The 27,434-nt window shown below is 40.9% G+C and overlaps 1 protein-coding gene across 1 annotated transcript in view; it reads right to left on the reverse strand.

The window, feature by feature from the left end:
* Positions 1-213: 213 nt before the first annotated feature.
* Positions 214-27,434, reverse strand: part of LOC136885719 (zinc finger and BTB domain-containing protein 14) — a 192,686-nt gene continuing 165,465 nt past the window's right edge. Inside the window, exon 7 of the mRNA XM_067158448.2 lies at positions 214-1,113. Within this exon, the coding sequence (XP_067014549.1) occupies positions 585-1,113 (529 nt within the window). The 3' untranslated portion in view covers positions 214-584. The remainder of the gene's footprint in view (positions 1,114-27,434) is intronic.

Here is a 27,434-nt window from a genome sequence, read left to right on the forward strand (position 1 = left end):
TGGAGCTTCAAGACAGATATCCCACAGATATCCCACACCATTGTGATGTACCGTGAGGTGGATGTATGCTGAAAGTGATGGATCCAGGGGTAAGAGGAAGATGTGTCTGCGATGAAATCGGAGTAATGAAGGAAATCATATATGATGATAAAATATATATTTTACAGTCACAACACTTTGCATACAAATCATTCATTTGCTTTCTTCAGCAAAATGAGGAACACTGTGTAAGTTTATTTCTTTTACTGCATGTTCTATGATTGAAACAAGTGTTCATGATAATGGCAAAGTCTTAGTTTCCTAACAGAAACGGATAAACAGACAGATGGAACTGAGCATTGACACCTTTCCCGCACAGTCCTGCTGCTGAGGAAGTATTTTGTAAACATCGTGCACAATCTGGAAAAGATAGAAATATTTCCTTGAGGCAGTCCTAGCCTGAAACGAGAAGGGCCTAAAAAATCGGTCTGTCTCCGGCTTCGAATTCTCGAAACTTCTTTGCTAACAGACCAGTTACTCACGAAATCCAGACGAAACTATCTCGAAAATTTTAGGCTAGGTTTTGAATGTTTGAGAATAGAAACTCACGTCGACAATGATGCATGCGATTTCTTTTTTATATGTCGTTTCAGGCTAGAGCTACAAAAGAACGTCTTCCCACATGTAGCACATTGGAATGGCTTCTCCCCGGAATGACGAAGTGTATGAGATCTTAAATGAGATAACCGAAGGAAAGTCTTCCCACATGTATCACAGGATAGTGGTTTCTCCTTAGCGTGAACGAGGAGGTGACTCTTCAAGTAATCATAGCGAGTAAAACTCCGCATACAGATAGTACAAGAATGCGGTCTGTCTGCTGAATGAATGATCATATGCCTTTTTAAAATAGTCCGCTGTGTAAACGACTTGCTACAAATACTACAGGAATATGGCCGTATAAATGAATGCTGTAACTTGTGTGCCTTGAGTTGATCGCTTCCAAAAAAAGTCTTTTTACATGTAGAGCACTTCAAGGGTTTCGCATCGTCGATTACCTGGCAGATTTCTTGTGGACATGTTTGGGTATCAGATGTTGATAGGATGTTATTAGACGATTCCAATGGGCTCTGGGCTCTGGAAAAGATAAGATGTATCAACTGCAGTAGCACTACACAACAATTATAGATTGTTATCCTCTATGCTCTACTCATTTTATGCAGACTATTACCATGACAGATTACACCAGACGTATCCTATATGTGGTTAAGTGTAAGAGAGGGCCAAGAGCCCTAACTTCGCCACAAATAAATAAATAAAAATAAATATGTGTGCATTCCATACTCTAATTTACATGTTTAATTATGCAAATCGTATTACAACAAAACAAAATTACAACGCATACTCTTGTATAAGTCCAAAATTCATACCTATCAGTTACATCTATTTCTCATCTTAGGAAAAACATGCCGATATTTGGATAATTATTTCTTTAGCCTGTTCATTTAGTGTTTCCAGTAAGAGCCTTACTTATGATGCCTAGTTATAAGCCACTCATTGCACTGTGACGTCTCCATTCTTTGCTGAATGCGAGCACTCGGATTAATGTTTTATATTTTAGAAAACATAATAATGTAGCTTGAAGCTCAGCTTTCAAGAAGTCAGAGTTTAAGTAGCAGTGCCCAGGAGAAGTGTATCATTCCCGGTTACTAACATATAACACGGAAACCTCGGCAAAGAAAGAACATAACTGAGCTACAGATTTTCTGCTCCAAGAGCAGAGCAATGTGAAACGAGCTGAAAAGTACACGAACCCCCAAAAATTATGAGAGTGGACACAATTTTACGTTACACTCAAACGCACAATTTCAATATGCAGTGGATGAAAATAAGTACATTGATTTCATTTAGGTACAATTTTAATATTTGTAATGGGAATGCGTTTGGAAAATAATAATATTAATAATAAGTAATAATATAATAATGATCAGAAACTATTTCATTTGATATTCGGAGGGATCACGTCCGGCCGACACGGCGTCCACTCTAATCGTGCGATATCCAATCCAAAATGAAGTCCTTACTGGGAAACCCACGATGGAAGCACGCATTATTTCCATTAAGGCTATTTCTCCTCCAAACTGCTGGCGATACGGTGTCTCTATAGATCGGAAGATGTCGTCCCTGTATCATACAGGCTTGACTAGGAGTGGCCCCATATTATGCCACCCCAAAACACCAGGGAACTGCGAATGTTGGACGTGAAACACGTCAGGAGCAAGGATTATGCGACACTCGGATCTTATGCCAATTCTGATGTGACATAATAATTAATAATATTAACAATATTATATAAATGATATGATTATAGTGGTCTCATGTAAATGATACTATGCTCTTATTCAATTACTGTTAAAATATTATTCAGCAGGAGGCTAATTCCTACGCTAATTCACACGCATAAAATTAATATGATACGATACCCTTCAAGATATTTAAGCAACTTCTTGTTACCATGTTTTGTACAGAAGGAGAAGGAGAATCATATAATGCCACAATGTACGCCCCATTGAAATTGACTTCAAATTTGACGGTTGGATGAATTAAAATACGCCTGGAATCCAAGAAAATTAGAATTGTTATATTAACTTACTGTCATGGTGGCCTAGTTCAGCGTCACCTTTAATTAATTCCAGATATCGGTGGCATGACATGAAACATGATTGAGGAATTTTAAGAATAAAATTCTATATAAAATTGCGTAATGAACCGTTCATTTCACTATCTGTTGTGTTTACAAGGGACTTGACGGAACCATCCTCTTAGCAGGTCAACAGGTTGCGCAGAAGGGGAAATGATTCACCGCACACTTCATCAACATAAAAGTGAAATTATCAATATCTGAGTCAAGTTTTCTCTTCCTCACAGAACAGTTCTAAATAAAGATCATATTTCAATCGTAATGTCACAATGAGAGACTAGTTTTTGAAACTGTGCGAATAGTGTTCGTTCATATCGATTTGTTAATAATAAGTGGTGATTATGAATTCTACGTTTAATGGGAAAAGAAGGCAGATCAAGTCAAGTGAATAATTTTCGTTCATTTACTAATACTAGAATAAAAACAGTGTGTTTAATGTGTAATGAAGTGGTTTCAAATGATTTGAACGCAGTGTTAAACTGAATGACATCTCCAAATATAGTTCTTCATATCAATCAGCAAAATGGGACATGATAGAGGGCATAGTTAAACTATTCAATAATATTTTTGATGAGGGGAAGTACCCTAGGGAGTGGGAGACAGGAATTGTATGTCCAATATATAAGGGGAATGGTAGTAAAACAGTATGAACATTCATAGGGTAATATCTCTGTTAGATTCTTGAAGTACACATTTATACAGGGGTGTTAGCGAACAGGTTAAGTGAATGGACCGAAAGAAACGAAGTATTGTCAGATTACCAAGGGGAATTTAGGAAAAAAGAAAAGAACAATGGACAATATAATGATAGTGAAGACGGTTTTAGAGAAGTATATGAGCTTGTCAAGATGTAAGGTGTATGTAGCGTAGCGGTAATTGACTTTGAAAAGGCGTTCGATAAGGTGAATAGAGGGGGTCTATTAGAGAAATTGGGTAGGTTGGGGTGTCGGAAAAGATTTGAAGGGCAGTGGAGGCGATACATAAGGTGGTTAGGTGCTGCGTAAATTTCGGTGACGATAGGTTGATCAGACCACTAGAGTCTAAGGTTGGTTTAAAGCAATGGTGTAATTTATCGCCATATTGTTTTATTTTATTTATTAACGATATTCTGGATGGACATGGGGGAAACAATTGTGACGTACCAGTGAATAATGGGTTGGCAATACCGGGATTGATATTTGCTGATAATGTTATATTGATGATTAACTTCAAGATGTTTGCAGAGGAGCTTAAATGTAGTGTCGCATTTCGCAGAGAAGTGGGCCTTGAAAATTAACGGGAATAAATCGAAATTGCTAGTAGCCCATGTACACAAAGGAATGAAGGAGGAGGGGGAATGGGTCGAGCAGGGAGAAAGGTTGGAACAAGTAAGATGGAATATTTAGGAGTCATTATTAACAGAAAACAGACTTGGGACGATCAAATAGGGCAAGCGAGAAGCAAAGGTATGGCCCCCTTAGCCTCAGTCAAAATCTTGCTGGCTAAATTTTCGGGTATCAGTTATAAAACCTTAAGGTTAGTTTTAAGATCGGTGGTTTTTGGTAGGGTAATGTATGGGGCTGAAATATGGGGGTGGAATTACTATGTGGGGAAGATTTTGAAACTGAGTGTGTAAAAATATAGTGAAATACTGGATGATTTTGAAAAGACAAGAAGGCGGGAGGGTGCTAGAAGCCGCGTATGAACAACTGAAGAGTGTGTATAAGGGATGCTGGCTAGTTAAGGGGATACGGAACGGTTAAAATGGTCAAAACATCATTTTATATTTTTTTTATTTTCTGAATCTCTGTAGTCTGCTCTTTAAAATGATGTATAATTCATTATAGTTTAACAGTTAAAAGTTGCCACAATTTTTATTTAAACTTGCGCTAACAATGAGAAAATCATACGTGTGGAAAGCTTTAACTGCAGTTTTCTCAGTTTCCAATTTTTTCAAATGTATGTTCGTTTTTCTAAGTGACTATTTATCACAGAGCTGTGTAATTTTCATCATTAAGTTGTCTCGTATTGCTTAACAGTTTAACGGAGGGATTTCATGATTTTTATAAAAACGGTTTGAGATTTGGCTGTTTTAAAGGAAAAATTATTCTATTCATTGACTGTTTAAAAAATATGTATCTGAGTGCCCTTACGTCCAATTACAAAAACGCTCAGTCAGTATATTGAATAAGGTTTGAATAAAATGTGACATAAATTTCATTTTCATAACTATATTAGATCCTGAGAAAAAGGAACGTGAATTAAACAAATTTAACATTGGTAAGATAGGCAGCTCCGTATCCCCTTAAAATTAAAGGATATTTGGAGATGATAGGATTAGGGTACATGTGAGGAGAGGTCTGGACGAAGACAGAAGCCAGAGGGCTGAAGATGCTTTCGAGGAGGATTAGAGATATGCATAGGCAGAAATTATTAGAAGGAAGTAGACTAAGAAGTTCGCTCAATGTTTTTAATAGTGTACTGGGGGTAACGGGGATAAATATTAGATACGTTGATAAGGTTAAGTACGGGAGGGTTGGTTTCGTGGCTGATGGGACTACATAAGAATAAGGGTTGGTTAAAAGGGAGAGACAAGGCAGTTTGTATATTATGTGGGGCAGTGAACGACAATTTTCAAATATTAGGTGATTGTGAAAAATCAAGTCATATAAGAAATAGTTTATTGAGCCTACCCTGCGCACCATATGACCTTGCCGCGGTGGGGAGGCTTGCGTGTCCCAATGAAGCAGATAGCCGAGCCGCAGGTGCAACCATATCGGATGGGTATGTGTTGAGAGACCAGACTAAGGAATGGTTCATCGAAAAGGGGGTAGCAGCCTCTCGGAAGTTGCAAGGGCGGCAGTCTAGATGATTGACTGATATGGCCTTGTAATAATACTCAACATGGCTTAGCTGTGTAGATACTGCTACACGGCTGAAAGCAATGGGAAACTACAGCTGTAACTAACTCCTGAGGACATGCAGCTCTCTCTGTATGAATGATGTACTGATGATGGCTTCCTCCTGGGTAAAATATTCCGGAGGAAAACTAGTCCCCCATTCGGATCTCCGGGTGGGGACTACACGAGAGGGGGCGATCATCAGGAAGATGGATACTGACATTCTGCGAGTCGGAGCGTGGAATGTTAGAAGTTTTAATCGTTGTGGTAGGTAGAGAATCTGAAAAGAGAGATGGATAGACTTAAGTTAGATGTAGTTGGTATAAGTGAAGTTCGTTGGCAGGATGAACAGGGTTTTTGGTCAGACGACTACCGAATTATCAACACAAAATCAAACAGGGGGAATGCAGGAGTTGGTTTAATAATGAATAAGTAGGGCAGCGGGTAGTCTACTACGACCAGCATAGTGAAAGAATCATTGTCGTCAAGATAGACACCAAACCAATGCCCACCACAATAGTGCAGGTCTATATGCCTACTAGTTCAGCGGATGATGAGGAAATCGAAGGAATATATGAAGAGATAGACGATTTAATACAATATGTAAAAGGTGACGAGAATATAATTGTGATGGGACACTGGAATGCAGTGGTAGGCCAAGGAAGAGAAGGCAATGCAGTAGGAGAATTCGGATTGAGACAAAGAAACGAAACAGGAAATCGGCTGGTTGAATTCTGCACTGATCATAATTTAGTTCTTGCCAATACTTGGTTCAAAACATACAAACGACGGCTGTATACGTGGACGAAACCTGGAGACACTGGAAGGTATCAAATATACTTCATTATGATTCAGCAGACATTCAGAAAGCAGGTGTTGGATTGCAAAACTATCCCAGGAGCAGACGTGGACTCACCACAACTTGTTGGTCATGAAATGCCACCTGAAGTTGAAGAAATTGAAGAAAGGAAATAGTGCAAATGATGGGATCTAGACAAGTTGAAAGAAAAGAGTGTGAGGGATTGTTTCAAGGAACATGTTGCAAAAGGACTAAATGAAAAGACTGAAAGAAACACAATAGAGGAAGAATGGATAGTCATGAAAAAAGAAGTCAGTAGGGCTGTTAAAGAAATGTTAAAAAGGAAGAAAAGATCAACTAAGAATCAGTTAATAACTCAGGAGATACTAGACCTGATTGATGAACGACGAAAATGCAAGAATGCTGGAAATGAAGAGGGCAGAAAAGAATACAGGCAATTAAAGAATCAAGTGGATAGAAAGTACAAGGTAGCTAAAGAAGAATGGCTGAAGGAGAAGTGCAAGGATGTCGAAGGCTGTATGGTCCTGGGAAAGGTAGATGCTGCATACAGGAAACTCAAGGAAACCTTTGGAGAAAGGAAATCTAGGTGTATGAATATTAAGAGCTCAGATGGAAAGCCACTTCTAGGGAAAGAAGGCAAAGCAGAAAGATGGCAGGAACACATCCAACAGTTGTTTCAAGGTAAGGATGTAGATAATTTGGTTCTGGAACAAGAAGAGGCTGATGAAATGGGAGACCCAATTTTGAGGTCAGAGTTCGACAGAGCTGTGAGTGACCTACATAGGAACAAGGCACCTGAAATTGATTACATTCCCTCTGAATTACTGACTGCCTTAGGAGAAAGCAGCATGGCAAGGTCATTCCTTTTAGTGTGTAAGATGTACGAGACAGGAGAAGTCCCATCCGATTTCCGGCAGAATGTTGTTATACCTATTCCCAAGAAAGCCAGTGCTGACAGGTGCGAAAACTACCGCACCATTAGTCTAGTATCACATGCCTGCAAAATTTTAACACGTATTATTTACAGAAGAATGGAAAAACAATTTGAAGCTGAGTTGGGAGATGATGAATTTGGCTTCAAAAGAAATGTAGGCACACGTGAAGCAATCCTGACTTTACGTCTGATCTTAGAGGATCGAATCAAGGAGGACAAGCCCACGTACATGGCATTCGTAGATCCAGAAGAGGCATTCGATAACGTTGATTGGACCAAGCTATTTAAGATTCTGAAGGTGATTGGGATCAGATACCGAGAACGAAGGATTATCTACAATCTATATAAAAATCAGTCTGCAGTGATAAGAATCGAGGGCTTTGAAAAAGAAGCAGCAATCCAGAAAGGAGTGAGGCAAGGCTGCAGTTTGTCCCCCTCCTTTTCAATGTTTACATAGACCAGGCAGTAAAGGAAATCAAAGAGGAATTTGGAAAGGGAATCACAAACCAAGGAGAAGAAATCAAAACCTTGAGATTTGTCGATGATATCGTTATTTTATCTGAGACTGCAGAGGATCTCGAGAAGCTGCTGAATGGTATGGACGAAGTCTTGGGTAAGGAGTACAAGATGAAAATAAATAAGTCCAAAACAAAAGTAATGGAGTGCAGTCGAACGAAGGTAGGTGAATACTGTTACTTGGGGAGTAAAATAACTATCGATGGCAGAAGTAAGGAGGACATAAAATGCAGACTAGCACAAGCAAGGAAGTGCTTTCTTTGAAAAGAAATTTGCTCACTTCAAACATTGATATAGGAATTAGAAGGATGTTTTTGAAGACTTTCGTGTGGAGCGTGGCATAATATGGATGTGAAACATGGACGATAACTGGCTCAGAAAGAAAGGGAATAGAAGCTTTTGAAATGTGGTGTTACAGAAGAATGCTGAAGGTGAAATGGATAGATCGAATCACGAATGAAGAGATACTGAATCGAATTGGTGAGAAGAGATCGATTTGGCTAAATATGACGAGAATAAGAGATAGAATGATAGGACACATCTTAAGACACCCAGGACTCGTTCAGTTGGTTTTTGAAGGAAATGTAGGTGGTAAGAACGGTAGGGGTAGACCAAGATATGAATATGACAAGCAGATTAGAGCAGATGTAGGATGCAATAGTTACGAAGAAACGAAAAGCTTAGCACAGGATAGGGTGGCATGGAAGGCTGCATCAAACCAGTATATGGACTGATGGCTCAAACAACAACAACAGTTTATTGAGTGCCAAACGTCGGAAACTAATAGGAAAAGGGGATGAGCAGACTATTTTAAGGTCGATTATCAAGCAGTGGGAAGACGGGGGAGAGTTGTGCGGTAAAAGAGTCCTGTAAGAGAAAGATGAAAGAGAAGGAGTTATAGGGTGGATATGGTAGGTGTACAGGATGTGGTATGATGAAATTACTGGAGATAAGTGTGATGGAGGCACGTGAATGGGTTACGGGGGTATGTGTTTGGAACGGCGATGTGCGTTTATGGGAAGCCTGCTTAATAGTTGATGATATTCAGTCGATGGAGTTTGTATGGTAAATTTAATGGTAAGTGGAGTACTGGTGATGGGTACATAGTGGAGTTGGGCAAATGATGTGGTATTTTGCAACTGTTGAGGCTTTTTGTTTGTGATATGGCAGGATGGTATGTAATTGCTGACTATGTGTGTTCTGGAATTCAGCCGGAGTAGGTCAGTAAACAACGAATGTGGCGCAAGCAGCTGAGTGCACGTGAGGAGTGTCGCTCGCTTGTATCTGATATATCTAGAATGTAAGGAAGGAGAAGGGTTAGATTAGTCTTATTTAAGGTAGTTAATTCATATTTAGTTATGGTATCCAATTAGTATATAGATTTTTAGTTTATTATTATTATTATTATTATTATTATTATTATTATTATTATTATTATTATTATTATTATACCTTTATATTTGGACAGGTGCAGTTTATTCACGATTTATGTACAGTAAGAGTTAGTAAGGAGTAGCAGGTAAGGGAGGGCAGGACATACCCATAAGAGGATGGGGTAGGACGGGCCTACCCCATACAAGTAAAAGAGAGATATATATGCTGTACGAGGAGGAGAGAGTCTGCGTACAGGAGGAGAGCAGTTTCAGCCTCACAAGATCGGCCGCGAATGGAATGGTGAGAATACTGCGCTGTGATCTGGTAGGGGTTGTTGGGGGCTTCTTTCGGGATCCACGAATAGGGCCGGTTGTGTCATCAAAGGGAGGCTGGCCTTTTTCTCACCAGGGATGATAGCATGGCCGGACAGCAGTAGAAGTAGGTCGGTAGTTTATTTTTTTTTTTTTTACTTTTTTTAATATCCAGCGGGGGCGATGGACGTGGCATGTAGGAACTGAGGATGACTGCTGTGGTGATCCTTCGTAGGAGTGCCAGGTTTCCCGAGTATCCTCATGGCATGCCCAAGGAGTCTCTTGTTTCTTTCTTTTTCCTCTTCTTGTAAGTTGTTTTCATTGTGAACATGTATTTGGGCTGAACGCCTGTCATGTTCAACAAATACAATACAATATTTCTTCATATGACAAGTTCCGGGGCAAGTTTAGCAAAGCACTTAAGTAACCATCGTGTTTTGAGAACATCTGCATTCAATTTGAATTGCGAGTAATGTAACAGCGGAAATTGTTACAAAGAAATTTAAAATATTTGTAGACGGCGAGTTTGTTAGAAATGTCCTCACTAGAGAGCGACAGTACGGAGCATTATTCGAACTCTTATAAGAGTTGCGACACTCCTCAGTTAGAATTGATGTTAGCTGTTTTCGTTCTGCACCACAATGACGCTTTGAACTAACAACTGGTGGACTCCAGCGAGAATGCTTAGTTCAAGCAGCTAAGGTGAGGAACACTTCTTACTACACCAAAACACTCTGTCCCAAATCAATGGAAATGTCAATTAATGTCTTGAAAGTTGCCTTTAGAGTTAAGAATTTCATTAGTTTGTAAGGTGATGGTGGTGGTGATTGTTTTGAAAGGAAGTAAAACTGCGCAACCATCCTCTATTAACATCAATCAGGGTAAAAAATGGAAGAGATATGACAGTCATAAATGAAGGTTTTGGCTAAATGATGACAAGAAGGACGTGAAAATGAAAGGCACCCTAGGCCTGGTGACCTCATAACATCGGGGTCTAAAAAGAACAAGAGTTGACCAAGTGAGGTCGGATAGGATAGATGAATGTGAGGAGCCTGTCTCAAGTACTTGGAAGCAATGCCCGGACTCAGGTAAGGGTCCCGTCGATCGCCAACCCACGCTCTCAAGTTAAGAGCACCTGGGACCCTTTTAGTCGCCTCTTATGACACGCAGCGGATACAGCCACCTTCCCCGACAAGACACAGAGAAATTCAGGATTTCTTGAAGAACATCGACTCAGAAATCGAAAACATTGCTTTTATACTGAAGTGAAGTGGCTCACCTGAGGTAAGTATTTATTGTCCGCCTACAATACACCGACAGGCTAGCACTTATTACAACTGTAACGGATCGTTAACAACAACGGTTTAAGTACACTGGGGTCTCTTATTATATGTATCTAATATTCGGAGGTCTCGTGTTTGATTCCCGGTCAGATCTGAGGCCTGGTTTGAGGTCAACGCGAATATCAATAAGGTTACTAGTTTCAGGTCGCACTAACTTATAGGTTTTTTGAGACACCGAGGTGTCCTGCAGGAAATCAATAACGTCCGACAAGCGGCTGAGCACCTTCAGCGGGGAATGAGCGCGGGGATCGAACCCAATAACTTTCACTACACGTGACGGTGAGATGGCGGCCTTGGTCAAGAATAACAGCCGAGAGAATTCGTCGCGCTGACCACGCGCTTCTCCGGGGTGAGCAGCTGTCGCTAGCGCCGTTCGCGGACGATAAGGCCACTTTACGGCAAATAGTTCACCGTTAACTCTATGTATTACAAAAATAACGCCCCAGCTGTTGTTTGAAAGGAACGTGAAATTTTAAAAATAACAAGAAATGCAGCAACAAAGTGATGTGAGCACTTCATCCCTCATAACTCCTGTAATGCACGTCGGTATTTGTACGCGTACCACAGTCTGGTTCTGCCATTGCAGCTTGGATGGTCTACAATCCGTGAAAGTGAACTGAAGTAGTGCGAAGCTCCCACCTGTTCCGCTCGATTCACTTTGAGCAATGCTTGCAAGAAAAGTAACATTTTCATTATTACATGCGCCCTCACACGTGTCTGTGTCATTACTAAAAGAAATCAACGGAAACATCAACCTAATCAGAAACAAGTTGCTGATTCAATCACTAAGGAATGCAGGATGTAGCAGAGGAACGCAACAATTTGGAGAGATTTTTGTTGCATGGTTTAATCAGTCCCTTAATTCAACAATATTTTGTATACCTGTCATATTGAACATATATGACGTCCTAGGAGGAGTTATAAACGCTCAGAGGAATACGTAATTCATACGTGGAACTGCATGCTGGGAGCGACTCACTTGCAATAACTGTCAGTCGATTGTCGTAAATGGAACAGAGCAGCTCTTCATAATGCCCGTGAAAACACAACCATTCTTCTCGACATTAGCTTCACCGCCGCATACGGAGTTGTTTTTCTTCCTGTTATGCAGTAAAAAACGCTACGAACTATTGTAAGGATTCTACTTGTCATATATTCCGGAACCTTCTATGTGAGTGTTTCACTTGTGATATATTAACTACATGTACGCTACGCGTGTGTTCGAATACTGTGTATTTACAAAGTTGTCACACACTTCTTCACCAGTGTAATTGCACCGAAATGTATTACCTTTTCAAATCACGTGCAGTTGATCTGAAACTTTTTCAGGTGTTTAATGATTCTCTGTTTAATTAATTTCCGTTTCCTTCTATTTCAATCTCTAATGTGAGGCGGAGGTTTTAATTTTTCATTAAGTTCGTGTGTTTACCTTCTTCTTCCTTCGAGCGGTGCGCTCGGATTTTAAATTAAATTGTACCTTTCATTCTTGTTTTCCAACTGAGCCTCTGTGGACTGCGTGTTAGTAACCAATCTCATACTCAGTGTCTTGTTCGTCTACCGGCTTTGACATCCTGCCAGTATCTCTACAGCCGCTGTGGACTGTGTGTTAGCAACCAATCTCATACTCAGTGTCTTGTTCGTCTGCCGGCTTTGACATCCTGCCAGTATCTCGAGTCTCTGTGGACTGCGTGTTAGCAACCAATCTCATACTCAGTGTCTTGTTCGTCTACCGGCTTTGACGTCCTGCCAGTATCTCTACAGCCTCTGTGGACTGCGTGTTAGCAACCAATCTCATACTCAGTGTCTGTGTCTTGTTCCTCTACCGGCTTTGACATCCTGCCAGTATCTCGAGTCTCTGTGGACTGCGTGTTAGCAACCAATCTCATACTCAGTGTCTGTGTCTTGTTCCTCTACCGGCTTTGACATCCTGCCAGTATCTCGAGTCTCTGTGGACTGCGTGTTAGCAACCAATCTCATACTCAGTGTCTGTGTCTTGTTCGTCTACCGGCTTTGACATCCTGCCAGTATCTCGAGTCTCTGTGGACTGCGTGTTAGCAACCAATCTCATACTCAGTGTCTGTGTCTTGTTCGTCTGCCGGCTTTGACATCCTGCCAGTATCTCGAGTCTCTGTGGACTGCGTGTTAGCAACCAATCTCATACTCAGTGTCTTGTTCGTCTGCCGGCTTTGACGTCATGCCAGTATCTCTACAGCCTCTGTGGACTGCGTGTTAGCAACCAATCTAATACTCAGTGTCTGTGTCTTGTTCGTCTACCGGCTTTGACATCCTGCCAGTATCTCGAGTCTCTGTGGACTGCGTGTTAGCAACCAATCTCATACTCAGTGTCTTGTTCGTCTGCCGGCTTTGACGTCATGCCAGTATCTCTACAGCCTCTGTCGACTGCGTGTTAGCAACCAATCTAATACTCAGTGTCTGTGTCTTGTTCGTCTACCGGCTTTGACATCCTGCCAGTATCTCTACAGCCGCTGTGGACTGTGTGTTAGCAACCAATCTCATACTCAGTGTCTTGTTCGTCTGCCGGCTTTGACGTCCTGCCAGTATCTCTACAGCCTCTGTGGACTGCGTGTTAGCAACCAATCTCATACTCAGTGTCTGTGTCTTGTTCGTCTACCGGCTTTGACATCCTGCCAGTATCTCGAGTCTCTGTGGACTGTGTGTTAGCAACCAATCTCATACTCAGTGTCTTGTTCGTCTGCCGGCTTTGACGTCATGCCAGTATCTCTACAGCCTCTGTGGACTGCGTGTTAGCAACCAATCTAATACTCAGTGTCTGTGTCTTGTTCGTCTACCGGCTTTGACATCCTGCCAGTATCTCTACAGCCGCTGTGGACTGTGTGTTAGCAACCAATCTCATACTCAGTGTCTTGTTCGTCTGCCGGCTTTGACGTCCTGCCAGTATCTCTACAGCCTCTGTGGACTGCGTGTTAGCAACCAATCTCATACTCAGTGTCTGTGTCTTGTTCCTCTACCGGCTTTGACATCCTGCCAGTATCTCGAGTCTCTGTGGACTGCGTGTTAGCAACCAATCTCATACTCAGTGTCTGTGTCTTGTTCGTCTACCGGCTTTGACATCCTGCCAGTATCTCGAGTCTCTGTGGACTGCGTGTTAGCAACCAATCTCATACTCAGTGTCTGTGTCTTGTTCGTCTACCGGCTTTGACATCCTGCCAGTATCTCTACAGCCGCTGTGGACTGCGTGTTAGCAACCAATCTCATACTCAGTGTCTCTGTCTTGTTCGTCTGCCGACTTTGACGTCCTGCCAGTATCTCGAGTCTCTGTGGACTGCGTGTTAGCAACCAATCTCATACTTAGTGTCTGTGTCTTGTTCCTCTACCGGCTTTGACATCCTGCCAGTATCTCGAGTCTCTGTGGACTGCGTGTTAGCAACCAATCTCATACTCAGTGTCTGTGTCTTGTTCGTCTACCGGCTTTGACATCCTGCCAGTATCTCGAGTCTCTGTGGACTGCGTGTTAGCAACCAATCTCATACTCAGTGTCTGTGTCTTGTTCGTCTACCGGCTTTGACGTCCTGCCAGTGTCTCTTTAGCCCGTCGATGAGCGCTTTCTTCCGCTCCTCTGCTAAAGAGCCTGTCCGTCTTCTGTCTCCACCATAAGACTGAGATAGCTTTCTGTCATCCTTCTGAAGCGAACCCTATCATTGATTTTTGATTATTACCTTAATTAAAATTGTATTTGCTATTAATTATTTAAAGGTTTAGCTAATGTGATATTCGAAATACGTTAGAGTTCAGATTCTATTGGGTTGTAAAGCTCGAATATTTGTTGCTTTCCTTTTTTATACGTCATTACCATAACCTCCAATGTTATCAGTGGGCTTGGTCTCATCTTGTCACGTAACGATGTCTTCATGATGAGCTTTTCTTGTCGTGTTTCCGGTCGAATAACATTATAGTTTAATCCTCTTATGATTTAAACCTCTTTTAATTTCGTTTTGGCGATTTAGCTCGAGTGGTTCGGTATGAAATTGCACTGTTCCAGCTTCACAGTATTTGGAGATTTGGAGTATGAACTTTCCTAATGAATATGGGGTACTGCGTAAGTTTTTGAGTATGGGCAAACACGATATTCATTTGAAAATTGTAAATTCATATCTAATTAATTATATTTATGGAGTTAACTTACGATTTTTTAAAGGGGCCTACCTTTTTAATTGGCTGCCTAGCCGAGGCGGTAAAGGCGTGTTCGGTTCGCTCGGAACGATGTGGGTTCGAATCCCTGTCAGGAAGTCGTAATATTTATGAAACGAGATTTCCACTTCCGGAGGTGCATATGGCGCTGAGGTTCACTCAGCCTATATCAGAAATGAGTACCAGGTTAATTCCTGGGGGCAAAGGCGGCCGCGCGTACAGCTAACCACTCCACCCCTCCAAAGTACGGAGATGACCTTGTTTTCACGTTTCTAATTTTTGACGTACATTATGTAATTTACCTCGAAATGTTTGCATCTGCTGCTTATTTGAGGGAAACTTAAACCCTTTACACAGGGTTATTCATGTTACACGGAAATAACTCCTAAACCATTAAAAATATCAGCATTCTGTTTTCATATTGTAACGTTCCAGACGTTACAGTGTAATTATGTTAATTTTATTATGTGTAATTAATTCAGGAATTTAACGTCATGATATTTATTTTGGTATGTAATTGTATTATAATTCATGTTTAATCATTTGCTCACTATCATTTCATTACTTTGTAACTACGACCTGTAAACGAGGGCTGAATATCCTCATATTCACTTAGATTCTTGCGACAGTCGGTTAAAATTAACTTGCAGTAGATTTCCTTTATCTTGCCACATCACCGAGGAAGTTGGAAGGACCAATTTAGACACCAAGTTCTGAGAAATGCGAGCACGTGTTCACGCGTCCTAACGTAAGCTACCGTATTTCGACCAGAATTATTCGAACTGATCAACGCCTATATTTCAAAGGAGCGTCATGTTGCCATGGATACTGAGTGAAAGGACGAATAGAAGAACAGTTAATATCAGAGTTAAGACCCGTCAACTCTAATATCTGGAGTGGGGAGAGACATGTCATCTGATTGGACCACGTGTAGCGACCTGTAATTAGCGCCAGAGTAGGTTATAAAAGGGCGTGCTGGAGCTCTTGGCTTGATCTGATCTCTTGCATCTCTTCTACCTGGATCTCTTCTTGATCTCTACTACTGGACTCGGCTGCATTCTACTTGATCTTCTTCGTTTGATTCTACGTTAGTATTTTACTTCATTACCACGACGTGGTACTTAGAAATTCCGAATGAGGGGTGTATAGCCACTCTCATCAGGAAGTACGTACAGCTCGGCTACAAGACCGGTTTGAACCAGTCTAAGTCAATAGGTAGTATTAATCTAGATAGAAATGAAACTTCAGAGAACATTTTCAGTAAAGTTGGAAGGATTCTTAATTGAGTATCCTCTCCAAATAACCCAAGGTGGTTCTGCTAACTATGACTTAGGGCTTATCTCCAATATACGGGATAAAGCATAATAGGGAGTGTTAGTTTTGAAGTCATCTTCCAATTAGTGGTGGGTGCAATTTGCAAGGCAGGAATGGTACTTCGCTGCAGATGAAGAGATATCAAAGACGACCGATGATGTTCCAGCTACAAGGAGGGAAGCCTTCCAAGGACCAGCAGAACAAGACTAAATGGTGAGCAAGCGAGTTAAAGATATTGCAAGTTTTCGCGAAGTAGAGTCATTCAATTTTTTATTAAATTCATTTTCTATTTTAAATTCAGTTCTCGTTAAACCGTCGTCATTTATATTAAATATAATAAATAGTATTTTTCTAGTTTACTTTAATCAATTTGCCTTAATTAGCCTTTTGATTTCTAATTCTCCTGCTTAATGATTAGTGCACTATCACCTTACCCCTGTGATAAGAGTCCGTCCAAGCTTGATTATAAATTTTATTTTTAAGTCTTCAACTTAAAGATTGGCGCCCTTAGCTTGAATGGTTGCATTTCTCATTTGATGATTATTCTCCGAGTGGGGAAGACACATAAATGCCGCTCCAACGTGTGGCGAGAAAATCATTAAGTACGGAGCAGTTAATGACAATATCAGAATTAGTATTATGGGCAAAATTTGGATATCCACGTTTCATTAGGAGTGTTTGATTGTGGGAAGGGTCATGGCTGATCAGACGAAAGAGGAGAGGATGTTGCGCAGTGGACGGGCGATAAAAGGCAATAACGTATTGAGTTCAGAGGAAGAGTTGTGTAGTCTAGTAGAGGAAATTGAAGATAGAAGTGTAAGTAGTATGGAGAGTGAAGGCAAGCAGAAAGAAGTCAGTATGGAGTCAGATGATAGTAGGATGGGGGGCGAAGCGGAAGTAAACACTAACAATGAAAGTAATAATAATGATCAGTTAATGGGAATGATGCAGTTAATGTTAAGTAAGATAGAGGACAGTAAAACTGAAATAAAAAGTGAATTGGAACAGATTAAAATAGATGCAGAACAAACTAAATCTGAGCTTAAAGGTGAATTGGAACAAATTAAAACAGATGTAGAACAAACTAACACTAAAATTGAGAATATTAAATATGAACTTAAAGAACAGTTAGAGCAAACTAAAGCTGAATTAAGCAGGGAGATGAGGGAAAATAAGGAGGAAGCAAATCGAAGAATGGACGAACACAGTAGGCAGTTACGCGATCTGGTGGTAAAAAATGAACATTTTAATAAGCGATTAGAGGACCAGAAAAGTGAATATGAACGGCGAGGGAAAGAGGTAGAAGAAAAGTTTGCGGAGCAGAGAAGTGAATTCCTGGAATTAATGGGGAAGGAAAACAACTCTACTAAGGAGGAAGTAATGAGGCAGGTCACTAGTATTGATAAGAGAGTTGAGACTCAAAGAGGGGAAATACGGATATTTAAAGACCACGTTCAACAAGAGATTGACACGGTAAAGCTTAGAATAGAAGATGAGACCCGGGCAAGTGAAGAAAGGTTTGCGATAGCTGAAGAGAATAAGATTGAAATTAGGACATTGAAAGAGAAGCAGGTTAATTTGGAGAGAGAAATTGATAGGAGAGACAGAGATGTAGAATGCCGGATAGAGAAAGCAGAAAATAAGTTAAAACAGGTGGCAAAGGATAAACAGGTTTTTACGGGAAGGCAATGTCTAGGAAATAGCTACATTAGGGAAATAGAACTACCTAAGTTTAATGGGAAACAAACGAACCCGCTAGATTTCCTTAAGATGATAGAAAAACGATTTGAAAAGCGTCTAGAGGAAGGGTCTATGGACTGGGAAGACGTTATGGAAAATATTGACCATGCTTTTGTAGGAGAAACACGGTCTTGGTTCATGGTATATAAGCAGACGATGACGAACCTGAAAGAATTCAGAAATAAGTTTAGAGAGAAATTCTGGAATGAAGCGATACAAGCTCGGGAGAGAGAAAGGGTGGTATTTGGGAGGTACAAACAGCATGAAGGAGTCACGATGACCGAGTACTTCCTGGCACATGTCATGATTTGTCAGAACTTAGATGGTATAACCGAGGGGTCTGATGTAGTAAGACTACTTTTAAGACATTTTCCGGACAGGGTGAGAGAAGCAGCCTGCATGCAAAAAGTTGGTACTATTCAGGAGATGGAAAACCTACTAGGCAGTTTTGATGCTTTAGGTAACCTTAGGAGTAGAACGGAGAATATTCAGAACTTTAGTCATCACAACGGAATGAGACATAACGGTAGAACACAGAATCACGAAGCTCGTAATCAGTTCAGACCTCAGCAGAACAGCAGGAGCGGAGCACAGGAATATTGGACAGGAAATTCCCAACGGAGGCCAGAGCAATGTACTAATGAGTCTAACGTCAATACACAAAGGGAAACTTTAAACTAACTAGAGGCTGTAATGTTAGGTCAGAATTCCAGCCTAGTGCGAAGGTAGCGAAGTGTCTTGCCATGAAAGTGTTACCATATGACCTCGATGTTAGAGACGATTTGTTGGATGAACCCGAGCAGAATAATGGAGATTCAAGTAATAAAGTAGTCAATCCCGTTGTTAAATTGAAAGTCTGGGGGGCGTGGATTAAAGTTTTGATTGATTCTGGTAGCCAAATATCATGTATTAGTTCTCAGTGGTATGAGTCATTAGTGAAACAGGGTATTCAGTTGGAGGAAATGCCTGTTAAGTCTACTTTCATCATTACGGCTGTTGGAAAGAGGTCTAAGCAAATTTGTAAACAAGTAGCTGTCCCGATCTGTATTAATAATTTTATTAGCGTTCAGATATGTTTGGTAATTCCGCATTTAATATTTGATCTTATCTTGGGATCTGACTGGTTAACGTTAAAATTGGCTCAGTTAAATTACAATGATCTAGTGCTAAATTTGAGGTGGAATAATGAGGATATCAAAGTCAAGTTTGAGGAGGAAATTCAGAGGAAAACGGAAGTTAGTACAGTGTGGAGAATGAGAGAGGTTTCTAAAGTAAATGAAGAGGCTAGTGAGGGCCTGAAGTTGTGTCAGTTGTGGATTAATGAGGATAAGATATGTGGCTTGAAAGAAGCCGTAAGTAGTAATGAGTTAAATGAAATCCAGAAGGACAAGTTATATGAAGTGTTGTGTGAACACGTAGAGATTTTTTCCGAGAAACCTGGTGTTACCCATCTGTATGAACATTCTTTTTCTGTGCTGGATAAGACTCCATTCAGCGGACCGCGGTATCCGATACCACACAAATATGCAAAAGCCGTAGAGGATCAAATTCAAGCTATGTTAGCAGACGATGTGATTGAATTATCAAACAGTCAATATGTTAATCCCTTAATTGTCGTGCCTAAGTCTGATGGATCAATACGTTTGTGTATTGATGGCAGGGAGATGAACCGACGTATTGGTGCTGATCAGTTGAGATCACAAACCATTGAAGAGTTGATACAGAATTTTCAGGGTAAGAGTTGGTTTTCTACGTTAGATCTTAGGAGTAGTTTTTGGCAGATACCTTTAAGATCAGAAGACAGGCCTCTTACTGCTTTCAGCTATAAGCATAGTTTGTACCAATTTAGGCGTGTTCCTTTTGGGACCCGTACGAGTTCGGCAGCTCTTATTCGCGCACTTAGTATTGCCTTGGGAGATGATACTGGAGATTATGCTACTATTTATATCGATGATTTGGTTATAGGATCTAGTACCTTTGAAGAGCACTTGGACCACTTGGAGAGGGTTTTTTCTAAATTAGAGTATGCTGGTTTTACTCTGAAACTTGACAAATGTGTTTTCAGTAGACGAGAGGTGACTTTTTTGGGGCACCGTGTATCGGCAATGGGAGTGACGCCTGAGAGCACAAGAATTGAAAAAATATTGAATACTACGACACCTAGAAATATTAAGGAGCTCAGATCGTATATTGGTGTATGTAATTTTTTCAGACGATTTGTAGTGAGATTTGGTAACTTACTAGAGCCATTTAGAGAACTATTGAAAGCTGGCAGTAAGTGGGAATGGACACAAGATCATGATAGAGCTTTCCTAAAATTAAAAGAAGGATTCAGGCAGGCGGTTGTTTTGAGATACCCCATGCCCGATAGGAAGTATGTGTTGCTGACGGACGCATCTCACTGTGGTATCGCAGGTGCACTATGTCAAGTAGATGATGATGGTAATTTAGGGATTGTGTCTTTAGCTTCCAGAGGTTTAAGTGCTGCTGAAAAGCGTTATACTATAACGGAACTTGAATTCCTAGCTATCGTATACTCCCTGAGTAAATTTAGGATGTATGTTTTAGGTACCGAATTTGAAATTAGGACGGATCATCATGCTCTTTCTTTTGTATCCAAGTGTAAATTATCATCTAACAGAGTTAGTAGATGGATACTCGCCCTACAAGAGTATGATTTTAAGGTAACTCATATTAAGGGAAAGAATAATGTCCTTGCTGATTTATTGTCACGTGATCCGAAGTTGAGCGAAGAAGGTAGCCTTCTAGAGCCACGTGAGGGCATTATTATATGTACATGTCTGTCTAAGGAAAATGAAACTGCTCTAAAGAGACTACGTAACCTATTGGTTGAACAGTCGGTAGACGAAGAATGTCGGGAACCTTTGTCTGTACTTCAGGGAGGAGAGCAGCTCACTGTGTCGCATGGTAGGCACACGTACAAACTGGTTAACGGGTTTCTAGCCAGGAAATGTGGCGAGGATCTCTGGGGGATTTGTGTACCCAAAGCGCTACGTGTGGAATTGATTTGGTTTATCCACAAGGAATTAGGACATTTTGGAGCTAATAAAGTTCTGTATGAGATCCGACAGAATTTTATATGGGACAAGATGGGAAGAGATATAAGAAAAATTCTTTCCACTTGCGATCTGTGTCAGCGTAGCAAAGTTCCTAACCGCTATTTAGAAGGACCTCGTCAGGCAGTAATCTCAGAAAGACCTGGTGACTTGGTGTGTACTGATTTATTTGGACCTGTGGTAAAGGGACAGTTTGGCTTCCAATATATTTTAGTCATTATTGATGCCTTCTCGAAATTGGTCAGATTATACGGTATGAGAAAAGCCACTGGAAAATCTTGTAGTCGTATAATCAAAGAAAAGTATATCCCTGAATTAGGTACTCCTCTTACAATATTATCAGACAGTGGACCGCAATTTATTTCGAAAAAATGGAAGTCCATAATTAGAGAGCTAGGTATTACACAGGTTCATTCATCTATTAGATACCCTCAGGGCAATATGTGTGAGCGCGTTATGAAAGAGTTATCTCGCATGTTTAGATGCTTAGTGTTCGATAAGCATACAGCCTGGGTGGCTCATTTATCCCGCATAGAGACTTGGATCAATGCAGTTCAACATGAAAGCACGAGATTGACGCCGTCACAAGTTCATTTTGGTTGTAAGCCTCAGAATGAACTAGTGAGAGTGTTAGGTTTGCCTGAAGAACCGCCTCGTAATGCTGAATTTTACGTCCGAATGGCACGGGAGAACCTGATTAAATCTGGAGATAAACGTAAAAGGCAACAGAAACGTAAGGTACGGGATAACTTTGAGGTAGGTGATATGGTTTTGGTGAGAGTTCCCATGTTGTCAAACAGTGAGGATAAGGTAACGAAGAAATTTTTTCTGTTATATCAAGGCCCTTATAAAGTACATAGAAAACTTGGACCCTGTGCTTACAAGTTAGCGGATGGCGAGAGCGTAATGAATGGTTCATATAACATTAGTAGTTTAAGGAGATACCTGTCGTGTGAGGTGGCTGAACCGGATTGTGAGATATAGGTCAGTAACTCGGGGAAGTTGCTACTTGTTATGTCAGACTACGAGTGGATAAGTTTACGTCGCTATTGTGGTGGTATTTCCTAGTTGTGTTTGTAAACAAGAGAGGTGTTTGTGTAGCGGTAGAATTACGCTCGTTCATTGACGATCGATCATCTGTTTTCCGTATGTGAGGCCATGAAATTTTATATATTTGTTTTCTGAGATGTTACAGAAGGCTAATTAAAGCTGACGACGGCAAATAATTAATTTTTCCGTATGTGCATTTCTAACTTGCAATAATTTTACCGTGAGCTTAAATCACGTGTGTATTCGAGTGAAGTGTACTACATCCTGCTTCAAGATAAGGTTGAAACATTCGAAAGAGTGATAAAAGTGTAAATTATTTGTATCATATGTTTTCCATTTTTTAATGTAAAAGATTGGAAGAGAACGTGTTACTGCTATCTAGCACAGAATGTCGGAAAGATGGGGAGTCAAAGGACAGATAGACACTCGGCAGAGTTTGTAATCTGAATTGTATATAGTATGTTATATTCTCTAGGGTAATCTTGTTTTTTTTTTACAAAAGTGAAAAGTTGCTCATGATGGGCATAATTTAGCATCTAAACCTCAAGATGAACTGAAATAACAGACAGTCGCAATGGGAAGCAGTCTACGAGAGATATGGAAAGAGTGAGATATAATTAATTGTATGAAAATAATGTCGCTCGTTATGGGCAGGTAATAGAGATATTTCAAGTCAATGTGGGAGTGTGTGAGTTCTCAACTCATGTGATATTTGTTAAGAACTCATGGGGGCGTATGTAACGTTCCAGACGTTACAGTGTAATTATGTTAATTTTATTATGTGTAATTAATTCAGGAATTTAACGTCATGATATTTATTTTGGTATGTAATTGTATTATAATTCATGTTTAATCATTTGCTCACTATCATTTCATTACTTTGTAACTACGACCTGTAAACGAGGGCTGAATATCCTCATATTCACTTAGATTCTTGCGACAGTCGGTTAAAATTAACTTGCAGTAGATTTCCTTTATCTTGCCACATCACCGAGGAAGTTGGAAGGACCAATTTAGACACCAAGTTCTGAGAAATGCGAGCACGTGTTCACGCGTCCTAACGTAAGCTACCGTATTTCGACCAGAATTATTCGAACTGATCAACGCCTATATTTCAAAGGAGCGTCATGTTGCCATGGATACTGAGTGAAAGGACGAATAGAAGAACAGTTAATATCAGAGTTAAGACCCGTCAACTCTAATATCTGGAGTGGGGAGAGACATGTCATCTGATTGGACCACGTGTAGCGACCTGTAATTAGCGCCAGAGTAGGTTATAAAAGGGCGTGCTGGAGCTCTTGGCTTGATCTGATCTCTTGCATCTCTTCTACCTGGATCTCTTCTTGATCTCTACTACTGGACTCGGCTGCATTCTACTTGATCTTCTTCGTTTGATTCTACGTTAGTATTTTACTTCATTACCACGACGTGGTACTTAGAAATTCCGAATGAGGGGTGTATAGCCACTCTCATCAGGAAGTACGTACAGCTCGGCTACAAGACCGGTTTGAACCAGTCTAAGTCAATAGGTAGTATTAATCTAGATAGAAATGAAACTTCAGAGAACATTTTCAGTAAAGTTGGAAGGATTCTTAATTGAGTATCCTCTCCAAATAACCCAAGGTGGTTCTGCTAACTATGACTTAGGGCTTATCTCCAATATACGGGATAAAGCATAATAGGGAGTGTTAGTTTTGAAGTCATCTTCCAATTAGTGGTGGGTGCAATTTGCAAGGCAGGAATGGTACTTCGCTGCAGATGAAGAGATATCAAAGACGACCGATGATGTTCCAGCTACAAGGAGGGAAGCCTTCCAAGGACCAGCAGAACAAGACTAAATGGTGAGCAAGCGAGTTAAAGATATTGCAAGTTTTCGCGAAGTAGAGTCATTCAATTTTTTATTAAATTCATTTTCTATTTTAAGTTCAGTTCTCGTTAAACCGTCGTCATTTATATTAAATATAATAAATAGTATTTTTCTAGTTTACTTTAATCAATTTGCCTTAATTAGCCTTTTGATTTCTAATTCTCCTGCTTAATGATTAGTGCACTATCACCTTACCCCTGTGATAAGAGTCCGTCCAAGCTTGATTATAAATTTTATTTTTAAGTCTTCAACTTAAAGATTGGCGCCCTTAGCTTGAATGGTTGCATTTCTCATTTGATGATTATTCTCCGAGTGGGGAAGTCACAATATTCGTAAATGGTACGCAGGGTCTTGTAAAATAACGTGCTACCTAGTCTCATGGGGTGATTAAGAACCGAGATATTGATAATAACTCCATATTTTAAAATGGAACGGCACAAATTCGTACAGCTGATTTAAAAGTTCATCTGCGTACAAGTACAAATATGTAAGTATTTTGAAAATCGGACAATTACTTTTTGAGATATAAGTAAGAACAGGATGCGCGGTTTTGCATGCCGCATCAGACGGCGTGAAGTCGAGCAAGGACATATTGAGGCGCAAGCAGTTTCCTGGGAGTGAGTTCAGCCTCAGAATGGATACCAGACATGTAAGCACCTCGTACACATGTGATGGGTTTGCAAAGTGTGTATGACACACAAACAGATGACAGGACAGAAAGGGTTGATGTGTTTAAAAGGAACATAACTAAAGCTGTAATTGTCACTGGTTTTAGTGTACAGTACATACTACTGTATGAGTAGAGAAATAAACATAACACAAAACACCGGAAGAGCTCCTTCTAGAAAAGCAAATGTTCAGAGCTGATCGTAGTGAGATGGCAGCAACACTATTATTTATGTTTTATTTTATATGCATTAATCTCCGCAGAGCTCCAGCGCGACTGTAGTTGCGTGCATTCGGGAGAGCGTAGGTTCGAGTCCTGCCTCGCCCAACCTGAAAGTGATTTTCACGGTGTCCCATGTTCAACACCAGGCAAATACCGGATAGAGGTACCTTTGTGATAGGCTACGGTCGACTTCTTTCCAAATCCTTCCCATTCCCAACAGTCAGAAAAAACGCTAAACTGGGCTCAACCTATTACATGTCAAAACAAAACAATACAACTTTAATCTCCCTTCCCCAGTCATACCATAACGTTGCACACCCAGGGTGTGTTACGATACATCACATTATGTTCACAGTACTTGCCTGGTATTCGTTCTGTGGCTGGAATCAAGGCCAGGAAGCAGCATGCGCCTCAATGCGTCCTTGCCCGACTTCACGCCGTCTGATGCGGCATGCAAAACCGCGCATGCTGTTCTTATTTATATCTCAATAAGTACTTGTCCGATTTTTAAAATACATATTTGAACTTGTACGCAGTTGGTGTTATGGGCCAGCTGTATAAATGTGTGCCGTTCCATTTAAAAACATGGAGTTAGTATCAATACCTCGGTTGTTAATCACCCCCAGGAGACTAAGTAGCACGTTATTTTACAAGACCCTGCGTACCGTTTACGAATATGAAAACAGAATGCCGATATCTTCAATGTAACGCGTTAGGTGAATAACCCGGTATAAGTTATACACATTTTAAATTTGCATCTCATGTTTATTTTACAGAGAATGAGAAGATTACTTGTGCTCATGCAAGCGAACCATATTTGTCCTTTTTTCTTTTTGCTTTACGTCGCACCGACACAGATAGGTCTTACGGCGACGATGGGACAGGAAAGGCCTAGGAATGGGAAGGAAGAGGCCGTGGCCTTAATTAAGGTACAGCCCCAGCATTTGCCTGCTGTGAAAATGGGAGACCATTTTCCGAGCTGCCGACAGTGGGGTTCGAGCCCACAATTTCCGGGATGCGAGCTCAAAGCTGCGCGCCCCTAACCGCACAGCCAACTCGCCCGGTCCACTTTTTCTTGCGCGGTGGTTTTCTCCGATATTGCTTTAATAACGGCGTGCTTCGAAATGTAGTTTTTTAAGGTAAGTGTTTGGTAATTGGTGAGCCGGCCCCGTGGTGTAGGGGTAGCGAGTCTGCCTCTTAGGCCGGCCGCAAAATGAGACGCAGGTCCGTGACGTAACGCAGTTGCTGCCTGTGGTGACCCTGCAACACTCACGGTGATTTTGGTTGTTCATACTGTGTTTTGTAGCTCGAAATGGAAGAAAAACTAATTGAAGCCGTGCGTGTTCGTCAAGTTCTGTATGATACAAGCCACGAAGCCATTGTTGCAGGTGCTGAAGCGAAGGCGATGTGGGAGAAACTCAGACATTCGCTGAGAGATGCTCTCAGAAGACAGCAAAAATACATTAAAAGTAGAGCACCGGCTGAATCTGTAACATACCGTTTGGAACACAAACTCGGTATCGGAATCCGATTCTGAACTCAAGTCCATTAACATAGCAGCAGTATTCGCCATCTGTGTTGTAAACTGCTATCCAACTTGCAACGACTGTCGTCGTGACTCACTCTGCCGTGAAGAATTTGACGTGAGTCACCCTGCGTCACCTCACGGACCTGCGTCTCATTTTGCGGCCGGCCTTACCCGGAAGCCCCGGGTTCGATTCCCGGCCAGGTCAGGGAGTTTTACCTGGACCTGAGGGCTGGTTCGAGGTCCACTCAGCCTACGTGATTAGAATTGAGGAGCTATCTGACGGTGAGATGGCGGTCCTGTCTAGAAAGCCAGGAATAACGGCGGAGAGGATTTGTCGTGCTGACCACGCGACACCTCGTAATCTGCAGGCCTTCGGTCTGAACAGCGGTCGCTTGTTAGGCCAAAGCCCTTCAAGGGCTGTAGTGCCATGGCGGGGGGGGGGGTTGGTAATTGGTTGTGTAGTGGTGTTTGTTCTCCGTCCTCCTGCCTACTGCCCCGCCAGTGCTCAAGGTGCTGGTGCAGCGGTTAACGCACGACTTCACGTTTTACCACATTTTGAATGCATTAGCGACTAATTTAGTCTGAATGAGCTATCTTGTCATTTGATCCGGAAACACGCAACCATCGTATTGGCAAAATTTCTGAAACAATTTGATATTAATGAACGCATAAGAGTGTAAGTTACGTGTAATATGTAGATTTACATCACGGCTCTGATTGTTTGAAATTAATAACGTGACATGAATAAACAAAGGAGACAGTGTCACAATGCTTAGACAACAGTAAGAAGGTGACCATGTGAGTCTACAGCGAATATCGTACTGGCAACTGACTAGTGATACATTTCATATTCCTGGCAGGATGTGAAAAATTACAATGTACTTCCAATTAAAAAAACAAAATCAGTCCTGTAATTTGAGGAAATATACACATTATGAGCTCTTT

Source organism: Anabrus simplex, chromosome 14, assembly GCF_040414725.1.
Source record: "Anabrus simplex isolate iqAnaSimp1 chromosome 14, ASM4041472v1, whole genome shotgun sequence".
Lineage (NCBI taxonomy): Eukaryota > Metazoa > Arthropoda > Insecta > Orthoptera > Tettigoniidae > Anabrus > Anabrus simplex.